Source organism: Columba livia, chromosome 4, assembly GCF_036013475.1.
Source record: "Columba livia isolate bColLiv1 breed racing homer chromosome 4, bColLiv1.pat.W.v2, whole genome shotgun sequence".
In the NCBI taxonomy this organism is placed as follows: domain Eukaryota; kingdom Metazoa; phylum Chordata; class Aves; order Columbiformes; family Columbidae; genus Columba; species Columba livia.
In genome coordinates, this window is record NC_088605.1 from 6,578,440 (window position 1) to 6,593,095 (window position 14,656).

Sequence of the window (14,656 nt, forward strand, 5' to 3'; positions counted from 1 at the left end):
ACAAAGAAACATCACAGTGCGAACAAGATCCATTCCTGAGGATTTAGTTACAAAAACTTATCTCAGACTTGGTCAAAGAAATCTTTGTGAGCCCACATCCGAAACATTTAACTGGAGATAGCTTTGCAAACTACATCTCAAAAAAATGAGACGTGGAGGGTTATCCCAAGCAGGGGGTTCCAGATGGCTTCTGGGATTCCCAAACACCACCAAAGTTCATACAACTCAACTGCTGTGATGAGAAAACACAGAAACTTGCAGGCGTGTTGCACTTGGTAGCTTGTGAAACATATGCTGGCGAGTCTAAAATTTAGCAGTTTTGGCTTGTGTGTGTTGAGATCTGTGCAAACGTTCATCTCCCGTGTGAGGAAAGGCTGAGGGAGCTGGGGCTCTTTAGCTTGGAGAAAAGGAGACTGGGGCGTGACCTCATTAATGTTTACAGATATATAAAGGGTGAGTGTCAGGAGGATGGAGCCAGGCTCTTCTCAGTGACAACCAGTGATAGGACAAGGGGTAATGGGTTCAAACTGGAACACAAGAGGTTCTGCGTAAATTTGAGAAGAAACTTCTTCTCTTCAAGGGTAACAGAGCCTGGAACAGGCTGCCCAGGGGAATTGTGGAGTCTCCTTCTCTGCAGACATTCAAACCGGCCTGGACACCTTCCTGTGTAACCTCATCTGGGTGTTCCTGCTCTGGCAGGGGGATTGGAGTAGATGATCTTTTGAGGTCCCTTCCAACCCCTGACATTCTGTGATTCTGTGTGATTCTGTGTTTCAAGCCTGTGTAGATTGCTACCCCTTCTACTTGCCTTAGTCTTGGAATGTATTAGAAATGTCTTGTGCCCCCCAAAGAGTATCCTTCAAGTTCTCTGCAAATTCTGAGAACAGTAGCTTGCAGACTTCTCTGTTTCTTTGTTTTTTAATGTCATCTGTTGAATAAATTCTCTTTACAGGTAAGCTGAAATAGCTAATCAGCAGGTGATTTCACTCACAGGTCATGGCATCATGCCATGTAGAAGACTATGGCCACAGCTTTCCTCTCACTTTTAATCAGATTAAGTGAAAGGTGTGGTTCTGGTCTCTCTAGTCCTTGTACTGTTTTGTGTGGGAACAATTGGATATGTAGTCGGAATGAGGGATGAGGTGATCAGAGACATAACTATCCTGTATGCGTGTGTGTGGAAGAGTGTGATCTATCAGCCAGACTGTATCACATCCTGAGGGCCATATTTGGGGTGAAACAACACTGTTCTGGCCCACTGAGCCCAGATATGGTCCCATATATCATTATTTCTTTCATACGGCTGTCAGGAATGCATAATGACTGAAGAACGTGTTTTCCGTCTAGCACAGGCTCTTAATTTTCTCAACAGCCATGTCAAAGAGAGGAAGGACAGTAGCCTGATGACAACAAGATGTCAAGTGCTACCCTCAGGTGATGGAACAGCCTAGCTATGGTTGCTCAAGCTGTCCAGTAGCAAAGAGCTGTGGACTCATGAAGAAGTCCTGAAAATGGTGTAGCCGTTCTCCTAAGGCAGCAAACACATCTTGGAAAAAACAGGAGTTATTCTCTCATATTTATGGGTTTTCACAGCAAAACCTGCTGCTTTGTGGGGACCTGTCCTGCTGCCCTGGGTCTCAGGTCACAGCAGTCCCCAAGCTGTGAATCAGTGGATGGTGGGAGGATGGCCAGGGAAAGCACTGCTGTTGCTCACCCTCTTATTATACGCTGCCCACCGCAGCTGCTGGTGACAGGTGACAGATTGGACCAGACCTTTCATCTGATCTGGCACTGCTGTTCTTCATTTCTTGAGTGGTCACTTTTATGTTCACAAGCTTATGTTGTTTTCTTGTTGATTAAATCAGCTTAAGGGGACTTGTGGGACCTACAGTAAATTAGTGTTTGGTTCAGATTAAAAATTCTTATTGTTACTGTTTTTGAGGGATTATTTTAAACTCAGACCAATTTGATGATCCACCTTATTGGGAGCCTCCAAAATAAGTATTTTGGGAGAGCTTTGGGTAGGTATGTTATGGGAACAAGGGGACAGGGATTAAAAGCTCCTTGAACTACCTTCGCTGGTGCATGGCAACACAGTCTCGCTTAGGACAGTGAGGCAAAGACAAGAGATGGCACTCCAAGTTGAGGTTACAGTAGTTTAGATGAGTCCCATTCCCTGATCAATAAAAACACAGCCAGATCTGATGTGACAGTGGCTTCCAAGCCCACTGAAACCCACGAAGACTCTCCTGACACCAGTGGGCTTTGGCTGTAGCCAAAAGCTGGCTGCAGGACCACGCTGTGCTTGGGCTATGTTAAATAACCACTCAGCTTGTTTCATTTCCATTGTTGTTATTTTATAATGTGACTGGTGCTGGTTGGATGGATTTGTGACTCTCTGAATCCCCTCTTGACACAAACCACTGTGTGAAGAGCTTGGCATTTAGTTAGTAATGACCACATGCAGACACGGCAAAGGTTTATTTTCATAGAATTGTAGCATAGTTTGGGTTGGAAGGGACCTTCAAAGCTCATCCAGTCCAACCCCCTGCCATGAGCAGGGACATCTTCACCCAGATCAAGTTGCTCAGAGCCCCATCCAGCCTTTTTGCTTGTTGAAGTGTCTTATGAGGCCAAGAAATAGAGTATGCAAGAGTTGCTTTTGAGACAAGGGAAATTAACCTTTCTTCTCCTCTGTCTTTTTCTGTCTTTTCTGTCTTTTCAATGGTGCCTGCTATAAGCTGAACAGTCCCATTTGTGGAAGTGGCCGTCCGCAGCAGTGAGACTGCTCAGCATATGGCAGCTCCAGGTGAATTCACACCCATCCATCAGAAAGACTCTTTTTCTCCTCCTCTCACCCCATCAAAAGCTCCACACAGACAACACAAAACGGCAAAAGCGGCTTTTGCTGTGATTTATGTACAGCTGCTGACCCCACACACAGCACAGTACATGAGGCATCATTGCTGCCCCTGTGAAGCACGTGCACACCGAGAATACATGATCATTGCCCTCATTGCATGTAACAGCCCCACCACCTGTCCTCCTAATCCAATCCTTCACTTTGCTCTTAGTTCAGCATTTCTCAATTTAGTGTTCTGGCAGCCTGCTGATAGCCTGTGATATTTCAGCTTCAATGCATGTTCCGACCTGTGCTTCTTCCACAGGCAGAACTGTAAATGTCATATGGCTACTTGTCATTACAGAGAACTGGAAGCTCCAGAACAGTATTTCCAAATATTTTTCAAGGCAATCCTTTTGTTTTGACAAATGTGCAGTAACCATCCATATACAGACATGTCTTTATTGAGAAAAGGAGGCTGAGGGGAGACCGTATCACTGTCTACAAGTAGCTGAAAGGAGGTTGTAGCATGGAGGGTGTTGGTCTCTTCTCCCAAGTAGCAAGTGACAGGACGAGAGGAAATGACCTCAAGTTGCACCATGGGAGGTTTAGATTGAATATTAGGAAAAAATTCTTCATGGAAAGGGTTGTCAGACATTGGAACAGGCTGCCCAGGGCAGTGGTGGAGTCACCATCCCTGGAGGGGTTTAAAATACACATAGATGAGGTTCTTAGGGACACAGTTTAGTGCCGGAGGTAGGTTATGGTTGGAATCGATGATCTTGTGGGTCTCTTCCAACTGAAATGATTCTGTTAACAGTTTGCACTTCTTAACCTTATAGTATTCCCTTAAAAGCATCCTGGACAGTGCAGATAAAACTTTTTCCCTTGTGATGGCTGGTGAGTGATGCATGTGACTTGAGGAGTGGGATATTGGCCGCTGTGTCACACAGCTCAATCCCCTAGTTGATGCAAACATGCCTCAGGGTTGCTGATGCCAGCAGAATCCTCCAGCGTGGGCTGGGCGCTGGAGGCCAGCCTCGCTTTTGGGTGAGTCAGGGGGATGTAGTGCAGCAGCAGGAGATTTGTGTTGTATCACAGGATGGTTGGTGGCCAGAGGTGATGCTGTCTGGGCCAGAGCATCACAAATTACAGAGCCAGCCTCTGTATTGCCCAGAGCGAGTGCCCTTTCTGCTGGAGCTTACCCCAGGCAGAGATCATTCACAGCTGGAATGATTTCAAAGCAGGAAAGTGCAGTGCGCTGTCTGATACTCACCACTCCTCTGTGCAGGGGAGACTCAAGGCTGTTTTTTGGTTTTACATTTTAGCGCTGAAGGCTTTGCAGGACGGAACAAAGGTGGGGGAACATCAGCATTTGGGATACATCTGGGTAGTTCAGTCCCCACCAACCATAAAAGCTCCAGAAAGATGTGTGAGAACAACTTATGTCGTATGAGCTCTCAGAGAATAAACCATCATAAGACTCTGATCAGCTACCTTCTGTGCAATTCAAGGGCAGCAGATATCTAGAGGCTGATTGAGACTCATCTCTCATACAAAGGCCACAGTTTCACGGCAGCATCCAGCCAAGGTAGCCAGCACTCCCATTGAAATGGTGTGACCCACCTGCTTGCTTCTGCCCCACACTGTCCCTTCCTTTGGACATGGTTAAATCTCATTCATAGAATCATAGGATAGTTTGGGTTGGAAAGGACCTTCAAAACTCATCCAGTCCAACCCCTTGACCCCAGCCAGGGAGTTGGTTCAAGTTACATGTTGTTTCTTGCTTTCAGGTTGCTCTTGGCTGAGTCAGATCCTCGAGCCAGTAGAGAGCAGAAGCACAGGGATCAGCAATGGGATAAGGAAGGTGGAGGCCAGAGCCTGAGGGGCAATGAGACATTTGCTTTTAGCAGCAGTGCTGGTTTATGCTGGTTTAAAATGACTGTGAAACTATGGAAGAACTTTAAGTATCGGCAGTGCTGGATAATTGTGATGAAAGAAATAATGCATAGTTCAATCCTTTTTATTATTTTTTTTTGTTTTCTCCAAACCTTTTTTAATCTGGAGTCATTGATGCCACTGTGAGGGTTAAACTTGAAGGCTCAAACTGGAAATTATTTCTAGTTTTTTTCCTGGAACACAAGCTAGCCACAAGATGAAGCTGCAAAGGTCACGCTTTTATGAACAGCTGTGAATCACCTGCATTTGCACTGAAGGATGCAATGCAATTCCCTTGGTTCCTTTCATTCTTACAGCAATTTCACCAAAATATAATTCCTGCAGGACTCCTCGGCACATTCCTGATTTACAAAAATCAGGGATCTGTGGAGTTTTCCTTCAGAAGCTGGGTGAATGGCTGCATCAGTGCTTGCAGAAGTCCAAACAGACTGAAAAAAATCCAGGCATGTAGCAATACAAGTCCCAGTATTGCACCCTGTGTTTATTATCATACAGCTTTTTGCACTATGTTACCCATTGCTTATCTGTGCTCCCAGACCCCTCTGCTCAGGAGTTATTTCTGTTTAGTGACCTGAGAACAGAGCCAGGGTGCTGTACGTAATCCCAGCCCTAACACCCGCTGGGCACACAGCCTGGGCTGAGGCGCGTTCCTGGGGCTGCGCTCCGTGCTGCTGAGTAGAGACGATGGTCTCTTAGCGCACGCCGGGGTCACGAAGTCCACCTCAAAACGATGCCAAGTGTTTTCTGAGATAGCAGCTCAGCCTGATGAGTTCCTAATGCTCAGCTCCTCTTTCAGTGTGCACGTGTTGCTCGGTGTGCCGGCTCCTCAGAGGTGAGTGCTGGATCTCCTGCACCCCGATACCCACGCATCCCTTTTGGGCATGGCAGTGCCCCCAAGCCTGGCTTGCTCCTGCCGCTCCTACTCACCGAGTTTCCTAACACCAAGGGAACAAACCAGTGGGATGCCAGGCTGCGAGCGAGTTGGTGAGCTGTGTGTGTGCTGATGGCGAGTGTTGCAGTGCTTCTCACCTTACTGACCTCTGTTACCAAGGCTGGGGAGTGTTTCTCTGGAGAAAAATCTCAGTCCTTTCTGTTCCAGAGGATGTACCACTGTTCTTGTTGCCCCAATGTAACTCCTGTTCCTTATCCCCCAGTGCCACTGTAAAACCACAAGGAAAGCAGCAAAAGCAAACCTTCCTCAGTCCTAACCCTGTTTTGTGCTATTCACTAAGGACTGGCATGTGTTTCTCTGTTGGTGGAGATGACACTGGTATTTGGGATAGGCAGGGTAATTAACAAAGCCCAGCAGCAGACCCTGGTATGATGAAACAGGGTTGAACAGACTCTCCTTGCTTCAGTTTAGAGCCATTTTTGCAAAAAAAGTCCCACTGTCCTCAGTGTTGCTTCTGTTTACAAACTTGGGAGTGCAGTGAGCGGTTCAGCTGCCAGTGGTGTTTTCAGTGCTGTGTCTTGGTTGCTAAGAGCTGAGCCGAATCACTTCTGCATTTCATCCCGGTGGCAGATGAAAGGAGACGGAGGCCTCAGATTCAGGCATGCCAGAGGATGCCAAGCAGCTTGTCTAGGGAGAAAGAAGAAATGCAGGCTGGCAGCATCTTTTGTTGGTGGAAGCAAAAGACCTTTGTAACTCCTTTACTTCTTGTCCCGTGTGCGTTTTGTTTACTTTGCACACATCCACCTGGGGACAGCAGCAGAGGGACTGAAGGGTCGTGGTGCTGCCACCGTCCTGCGGTCATTGCTGCTGGCTGTGTCACTTGCCGGGTGCTGGGCTGTGCCTTCCCACTGCCCTGCACCTGACGTGTCACGCAGCCCCGCGCAGCGTTAGTGCTGGGAGGCCGGTGATTCCATCCTAACACTGACTTCTTGAAAACTGCGTAGGTGACAAACCAACCTTCATATTCAGTTTGTCACACTCTCTGTTATCCTTTTCTGGTTCTTTGCGCTAGGCCATTTGGGGTGAGTGTGCCACTGCAAGAGAACGAAGCCTCTTTAAGGTGGGATCTGTTTAAGCAATCACATAATACTGTATTCACAGTGCAGTTTATTAGCACCATTCTAATTTTAGCCTAAACCAATTTTATGGATTTGACTTCAAAGTGTTATTTATAAAATGAATCACTGAATCCCTAAGTGCTTAATAGACATGAGTTAATCTTAGGAAAGTCATTTAATGACGCTGAAGCAGTAATCAGTCCAATGTGTTTACAAATTGGGCTCAAAGTCATGTTGATCTGGTTTAAATTGAGTGCCCTGCCTTTCAGATTGGCTTGGTTTACTATTTCTACCCTCTGCAACGTAGTCCAGTCCCTTGGACCATGTCAATAGGGGTATGCTGAGGCTCTCTCTCATAGAGGGTTCATTTTGTCTCCACAGGCTGCCCTTTCTCTGTCTCCAAGGCAATAGATGCATTAATGCACTCTCAGACAACAGCCCGCCGTTTAAAATGCTCCTTTGTAAGTGCAGCTTTGGTGGCCTAGAGAGCCGATTATGTCACGTGAACACATTTTCTCAACGCCACAAAAAGCAGAGAGAAGAAAGAAGCTAAGTTGGTTTAGGTGGGACTCAGTTGTCCTAAACTATTGTCACTCATCTTTCCTTAGTGCATACTTTTATGTAGCCAGTTTTAACAGTACTCATTTCCAAAGAGTTTACAGTCTAATTGGGCAGATATTCAAGTCTTACCTCAAGCAGAGGTATTAAAGTTTAGTTTGGCAGGAGCAGTTGCATTAATGCTCTTGTGGGTGAAACTTGGTTGTTTCTCTCCCTGGGTGACTCATAGAAACCCCCAACAGCTCTTAGGAGAGCACAGGCTGGCGGGAGCAAAAATCTGCCCATCCTGCTCCTTAGATGATACCCTGGGAGAAGCACTAGACAAGATGAAAATAGTTTGGACTGAAACGTGGTGGTTTCTTGAGGATGTGGCCTGCAGGTGCCGTGAAATGTGAATTTATGCAGAAAGTGAAGGCCAGGCTGAAGCAGCCTGAGCTCGCCCTGTGCGAGAGCAGATCCATCACTGTCCGCCGTGGTGGGTTCTTCTGCCGCTGGAGCTGTTTGCTTCCCAGAAAAGCTCTTCCCTGCCCAGCTGCTTTACTCCAGCCGGCCTTATGCTCTGCATATGACCAAGTGTTGACGCATTTCAGGACATTCATCCTCCTTTGTGAAGGGCAGCATCACTAAATGCGAGCGTGTTCCTCTATATACGCCGCAGCATGTCTTCTTGACAGCTTCTGTGCCAGCTCTTCTTGCTCTCGTTCAGTGCCTTTGCTGGCAAAACTCCTCCCAGGGCTTTATGCAGGTTTCTGATTTATCTCTTCTATGGTCACGGCCTGTGGAAGGTGAGGCTGCAGTGTTAACAAACAACGGCACAATTACACAAGAGCTCTTTTTTCCCCTTCAGGAAGGACGGAGTGAAAATCTCCAGGGATATCTGTTTGTCTTTTGGCAGTGCCTGGAAAATGCTTAAACGCTGGGTCAATGTTAAACAAGCTTGCTTGGAACTGGCATTTAAGAAGTAATAAATATTATGTTCCACGGTATTCGCTCAACTAACATCTCTTAGGTGCTGTTGCAAAGACTTGTGGCATGGTTGAGAGGGAGGAACAATTTTAATCCTCACGGAGAACTAATACATCTAGCAGATATTGAAGAATCAGCTGTATATCAGGAGAACTGTTGTGGCTGCATGTATTTGAGGGGGTATTTGATGCTAAAATGCTGATCAGGAGCATTAGGCAATATAAGAAATGTGCAAGGACAGTAGTGATGAGTGGGACCGTTTTTTTGAGCATGCTCGAAAGGGTTGTGCTCCGTAGTGGTGACTGATACAGCAACAAACACCTTAAAAACCACAGCTCAGCAGTGACTGACAGTCAGCCCAGCCACGCAAAGCCAGTCCCTGGAGCCTTTCCAATGAAATTATGTTGGATCTCTTCCTCCATGTGATTGTCACCCTGAAGACAGGGTGACAGATCACACACAACCAGGAGTGCAGATCAGCAAGGACCTTAGTGGGACATTCACTTAATTGTCATGTAAACAAATCACCTAATTGGTATATTTGATGTATCCAGCCCGTTCTTTGTCATATGCTACAAATTGCACATGAGCTAATTACAGTAGAAAGTACGCTTAAAAAACTAATTGACTTTACATCAAGGGGGCTGTTCATATATCTCTGAACTAATTCAATTAAATGCTGTAGGTGGTTTCATTTTTGTTCTTAACCAGTTTTGCTTCCAGCTCTTGTGTTGAGAATTTGCAGGTGGTTGTTTGTTTTAAGGGTTTTTTTTAACCTTTCTGTCATTGGGCTTTGAGAACAAATGACAACTTTTCTTTGCTCTAGGCATTTTATTCCATAGAACTTCCCTTTACTAAATGTTGAATCAAATTTTTACAGGGAGGATTTGCATCACTCTGCAACACTACCTCTGAATGGCAATTTTCTCTGGGTATTTAAAAATACTGTCATCGTTATTTTGGTTATTTCAAGGAAGGAAAAAACATCATAGAAAATCAGTAGGTCTTTTAAGTACATTTGCATTTTACCAATAGAAAGTTAAAACATTGTTTAATAAACTCCAGTTGAACCGCAGCTATTATGAAAGCAAAGATGAAGATTTCTATGTTCTGAAACAATGTTCCTTCCCTCTCTACACCCAAATGTTTTCCCCTAACAATTTATTCTTTTCTTTTCTCTATGTAAATATTATGGGACTCTGATGTAAGTGTTATGGATTGCATGAGTTTTCTTCTGAGGTGTTTGGAATAGACTAGCACTTAACAACTTAATCATTTGTGGGATGCGTTTTCATTAACGGATGACTTTGTTGATGTTATTAGACTTGTTTGCTTCAATTGCGTTCGACTTCAGCTTTGGAAAGGACTGTCTGCCTCTGTTTTGTGGCTCCTGGGCAGTGTGTGCTGCTGGAGTTGGCTGCTCCTAACTTCTTGGTTTGGCTATGAAAACTGTTGGGGAAGTACATGACTTGGGTCAATGTCTTTTGGAAATGATGGCAAATTTGTCTTTGTTGCAGGGAAAAGAAGCTGATCGCCATCGTATAATAAATATCTGTTCTCTTCCTCTTACTAAGTGGTGTGCAAACTTCCTTATATTAATTATCCCTTGGAAAGGCTTAGCTCTGGAGTGACTTTATCTTCCACTACCCTGATACAATACCTTGCTCCTGGTTCGTGTAGTCTATGGCTGTGGATTTCCCTATTGCTCCCAAATAATGACAGTGTCAGGAGAAAGAGCTATTGCCTGGGAAGTAAAGGGGGTCCAGCTTCTCTCAAAGGTATTGGGGTACCTGATTCCCACTGGAATTCTTTTAAAGTGTCCACATTTTTCAGAGTATCTAGATCAGGGGTGTCAAACTCATTTTCACCGGAGCACACATCAGCCTCACGGTTGCCTTCAAAGGGCCGGATGGAATTTTAGGACTGTATAAATGTAACTACTCCGACTAATCCTGCTCTAGATCAAAGTCCTTTGTTCCTCTGTAATTAGACTGGGCCAAGCCCTGGCATCTGTTGTACTCATGAAAATCCATAGGAGTCACTCTGGATTTAAACAGCAGTATAGATCAGAGCCTGAACCAAAGTGATTGCTGAAAAACCAACTTGCTGCTGAATCCCATTTGTTGCTGTAGAAAGAGTTTTGCAAGGGAGATATTTTTTTATCCCATGTAGAATCACAGAGATTAAAGATGACAACGATCTGGCCCCACATTCGCATGTCTGTGTTGGGTTGTTGCCTGTGGTGAATTTCATAGTTTAAATCCCAACCATGTCTACTTCAACTTGGAACGTGCCCAGCTTCAGGGCTTCCCACACAGTGTGTTGGTTTTATCGGTTCCCTTTGAAGGAATTAAGACGATACTAACTGGAATTAAGGGGTCCGTTTCCTTAGCCTGTTCACAGTCAGATTCTGTCTTGCTTTAATGAAAAGAGGAGCCTTATCTGGTCGGGATACTGCAAAGATCTTTGCAAAAGGCATCAGCAGCTTTTGCCCTGGCACACCAGCCGGTTTCCCATTTCTGCAGCAATTCTGCCCCTCCACACAAAGGTATAAGAGGTGGAGACACCCAAAATGCAGCCTGCTCTGAGATGGGGAGTAAGAGTCTCCCGAAGATGAGAGAAACAGAGCAGATGTCTGGTTGACGGTCCATGCTTTTACACAACCCTGGCTGTGACACGGACCCTGGGGCTGTCACCTGCTTCCTAAAGCAGCACACACTGCTGGCTCTGCCACTTTGGGGACATCTGATAGCGCACTGAGGCCCCACAGTCACAGACCCTAAAGACGGCTCTTAGAAACACACAGGAGGTCACCTGAGGCCAAGTGCTGTCCTCGAGAAGCCTGTGCCAGCCCTGACAACATGTTTTGCTCCTCAGTCTTCACCTTGGTGTCCCAGAACTCAAACGTTCACTTTAAGCCTTTATCTCCTTTCTCACTAATTCCTAACATGTGTGATAATTATTCCGATTAATCCCCTGCTTTACGCTTTCTCCTGCAGAGGCCTCACTCTCTTGGTGTAGGATAATTAGCTTTTTATCCTGTTGTCACTCTGTTCACAAAAACAACCCCAACTTTGGAGTTGGCAGTCAAGTAGCAGCAGCCCTTCAGAGATGAGTTGCCCCCAGTCCTAGAAGAGTGTGATGCTTCCACAAACGTGGCACAAAGTCTGGCACCCCAGAGCAATAGGAGTTTGGGATTGCCCACAGTACAGATGTCCTTCCCAAGGCAGGATGGGCAGGGAATCCTCCTTTCTCATTCCAGGCCTTAAAAAAAAGAGCCCTGTGTATTCAAAATCAATGGTCAGAAACATAGTGGGAAGGTCTGGGATAGATCCCCTTCTGTCCTTTTCCAGTTCAGTGAGGCTGAAGCAAAACTGGTGCTTGATTCACTGGTTTTCAGTGCCTCATTCACAACGAGATGGAGCAGAGGAGAAGAGGCCCTCAGCCCAAATTCCAGTGGATTTTCCAGACCTCTCTGCTGTGGCGCCAAACCTGTGTGTGCCATTTCTCCTCTTGATCTTCACAGCAGCAGCTCCAGGACATGGATATGATGCTCAGGCTGATGGAGGGAACGGAGGAGCCAGCAGGAAGCTGCGCCTCTGCTGTGACATATGTGACATAGCTGCCTGGCTATCTTTTTCACCCAGAACACAGTTTGAGAGGGGGAACAATATTGTAGAAAGCAATGTATGCTAGAAAAACATGGGATTGCCAGGAGTGTTATCAGGGCTGACAGTTCCTTCTGTGTCCTTTTGCTGCAGAGCAGCTGGTAGTAGGAGAAAGGGACCATGGCACATTTGCTTGATCATGTACGCTCTCAGCTTCATCGGCCAGTATCTCTGCAGTTTGGCCACTGCATGCTCTAATTCTGGTTCTCCAACATCCATTCTGTGCCCTTTCGAAATCCTCTTTTGCCTGGGCAAAGCCGTTGTCTCCTCGCAGCAGCACATGGCTGGGGATGTGTTTTTGGACCAGCCCGCAACCCACACCTGAGGGACCTCTGGGGAAGAGGGCGGCTGGGAGCAGTCATATGAATTGATATTAGGGGCAGTACTTGGCCTCCAGGCTGCAAATTTGGGCATGTTTGGTTCAGGCTTTGCTCAAGCTCTGAACAAATGGCATTAAAACCAAACTTGTCTCCATTCTTCATTGGTTTAGAGAGAAGCAAAGACCAGCTCCCACATCCAAGATGACCCAAGCTGGGCACCTCCTGAATTTCTCACTTCCCAAGTGGACGGATAAAATAGTAATTAAAATAAAATGTTCCTGAACTGATTTTGCCATGTGTCTTCACACTACAATCATATATAGAGAAAACCCAATTCAGCATTACTGCAACTTGACTATCAGCATTTTCAGTACAGCTGGAAAAAAGATGACTCCTGGGTCTTCCTGGAAGGAAACTTGTGATGGTGTCTTCCATGCAAATGGTGATGAAGGGGTAGAAATGCTGGGTCAGTGGCCAGAGGATGATGCTCACCGCTCGCTCGAGCAGCAGCTGCATCCTGTGGGCTGAGAGAATTTAGCTGCTGACTTGAATTTGGCACTGGAGAGAGCCCTGGTGACCTGCTCCTCACTTGTGGTGTTGCTGTAGCCAAAGCAATTTGCCTCGGTCTCTCTGTTACCCAGCTGAAAGAGCTGTTGGAGAACTCAATTCTTTTGTGCTTTAAGGATCTAAGTTGATTCATAAGTATTAGATGTTTAAGAATCCTCTTTGGTTTTAGTCTTTGGTCCAGCAGTCTTACAGTCAGGCTGAGACAAGAAGCACGGAGCATTATTTCTGTTTATGTCTATAACAATGGTTTAAGCATAGACCATTAATTGTAGTTAATGCTATCTAGACAGCAAACACTTCCACTCCTTACATGTTTCAGAATGAAAAAAGCTGAACTGTCAGTCCAAGGAAGCTCCAGCCTTGCTGATAAGAAATTCTCTGTGAGGAATCAGAAAGCTTGGTCACCTTGAGTGTCCTTTTCTGTACCTCTTGCTTTGCACTGTCCATTAAAAATACCGTCTGGCTTCCCTGTCTGGACTTAAGGCAGTAAATAGCGTTGTGTGTCATCACGAGTCCCTCAAGGATCTTGCCGTAAGGATAAGAACCACCGAGCAGGCGTTAGTGGTCACACTCTGCCTTCGGATCCATCAGTGGGTGCTCTGTAAGATTTACTCCACAGTGACACACAGAGATGTTTCCTGGCTCTGGTCTCGCAGCAACACACCCCCTGAGGAGGGTCTGTTCAAGGTCTCTTGAAGCTTTTGGTTGACTTCGGTGGATCTTAGACTGGGTGCTGGGCTTGAGTGCTCTCAGCTTTGAGTCTATTAGTGCCGCTGTGCTTCATGTTTCTGCATCCCAGGCTGCTGTCTCTACTGTCTAGAGGATTTTAATGCTCATTTGGTGGCCTCTAGAGGACACTCCTTCTGGATGCAGTAGATGCAGGAACTATGGATGGAATCAGCGATTCAAGAAATTGGCTATTTTATATACGCCTGAACCAAAAAAGCAAAAATCTTTCAAGAATCAATTTCCAGAACATCAGAGGCTGTGAATTTAGTCTACATTCTATGTAAATAACCCAAGTGGAGTTTATGATGGCTTCATAAACAAGAACCTTTGCTTTCTAACCCCACAGCTGCTATTACTAGATTGTGATGTGTGAACCTGCTGTCTGTTAATCCTTGGAAGGTGCATGGCTTTGCAGTGAGGTGCCATTTGGGGGGGTGTGAATCAAACCATCACTGATTTCCTCGTCCTTTGTCTTCACATTTAGACTGTAAATGGTCATGTTAAACAGGTGTGGACAATAAGTATGAAAAGCCACCTGAGGCAAACTGTGAAACAAAAGGCTCTGTGTTCTCAGATGATGAAGAGAACGATTCATTGGATTGCGCATCCATGAACAAAAGGCCCAAAAAAAAGGATCAACCCCTTGAGGTACTTCCATATTTTCAAGGCTCCTCCTTCGATGTGGATCTTCCAGGGAATTAACATTTTTGGTCTAAAAACACTGAGTCCAAACAATGTACTTCTGGTCTTTTAGGGTTGGGTCTTGCTATGGGATCACTCACTTTTCTGTATGTGTGGTTTCCTCAAAGAAGTCTGAATTAGTGCCTGTGGAGATAATAATTATACAAGGCTTTGGAGTTGGATCTGAATTGCAAAACTTGGATCTAGTTTGAATCAGGCACTGTATTAACAAGTGTGTTTTGAGTTGTGTCATGGAAACAAAAACTAAAGGAGACTGAGATCTCAAACTGTGGTTTGCCAAAATAAATTTTAGCAACATTTTCTTGTGGAGGAAAGAAAACCTCTGTGGGAGATGC

General features: G+C 45.6%; 1 protein-coding gene across 12 annotated transcripts in view; it reads left to right on the plus strand.

Annotated features, from left to right (window-relative positions):
• Positions 1 to 14,656, plus strand: part of REEP1 (receptor accessory protein 1) — a 67,964-nt gene that overhangs the window by 47,934 nt on the left and 5,374 nt on the right. For 3 of the 12 annotated variants that reach the window (XM_065060268.1, XM_065060266.1, XM_065060269.1), the window contains 2 exons: positions 5,598 to 5,633; positions 14,128 to 14,267. The exons of 1 other annotated variant lie outside the window; for it this stretch is intronic. In XM_065060268.1, the coding sequence (XP_064916340.1) occupies positions 5,598 to 5,633; positions 14,128 to 14,267 (176 nt within the window). Of the gene's footprint in view, positions 1 to 5,597; positions 5,634 to 9,215; positions 9,418 to 9,852; positions 9,905 to 14,103; positions 14,268 to 14,656 lie in introns of those variants that run through there. 8 more of the 12 variants (XM_065060274.1, XM_065060276.1, XM_065060271.1 and 5 more) reach the window with 6 other exon arrangements.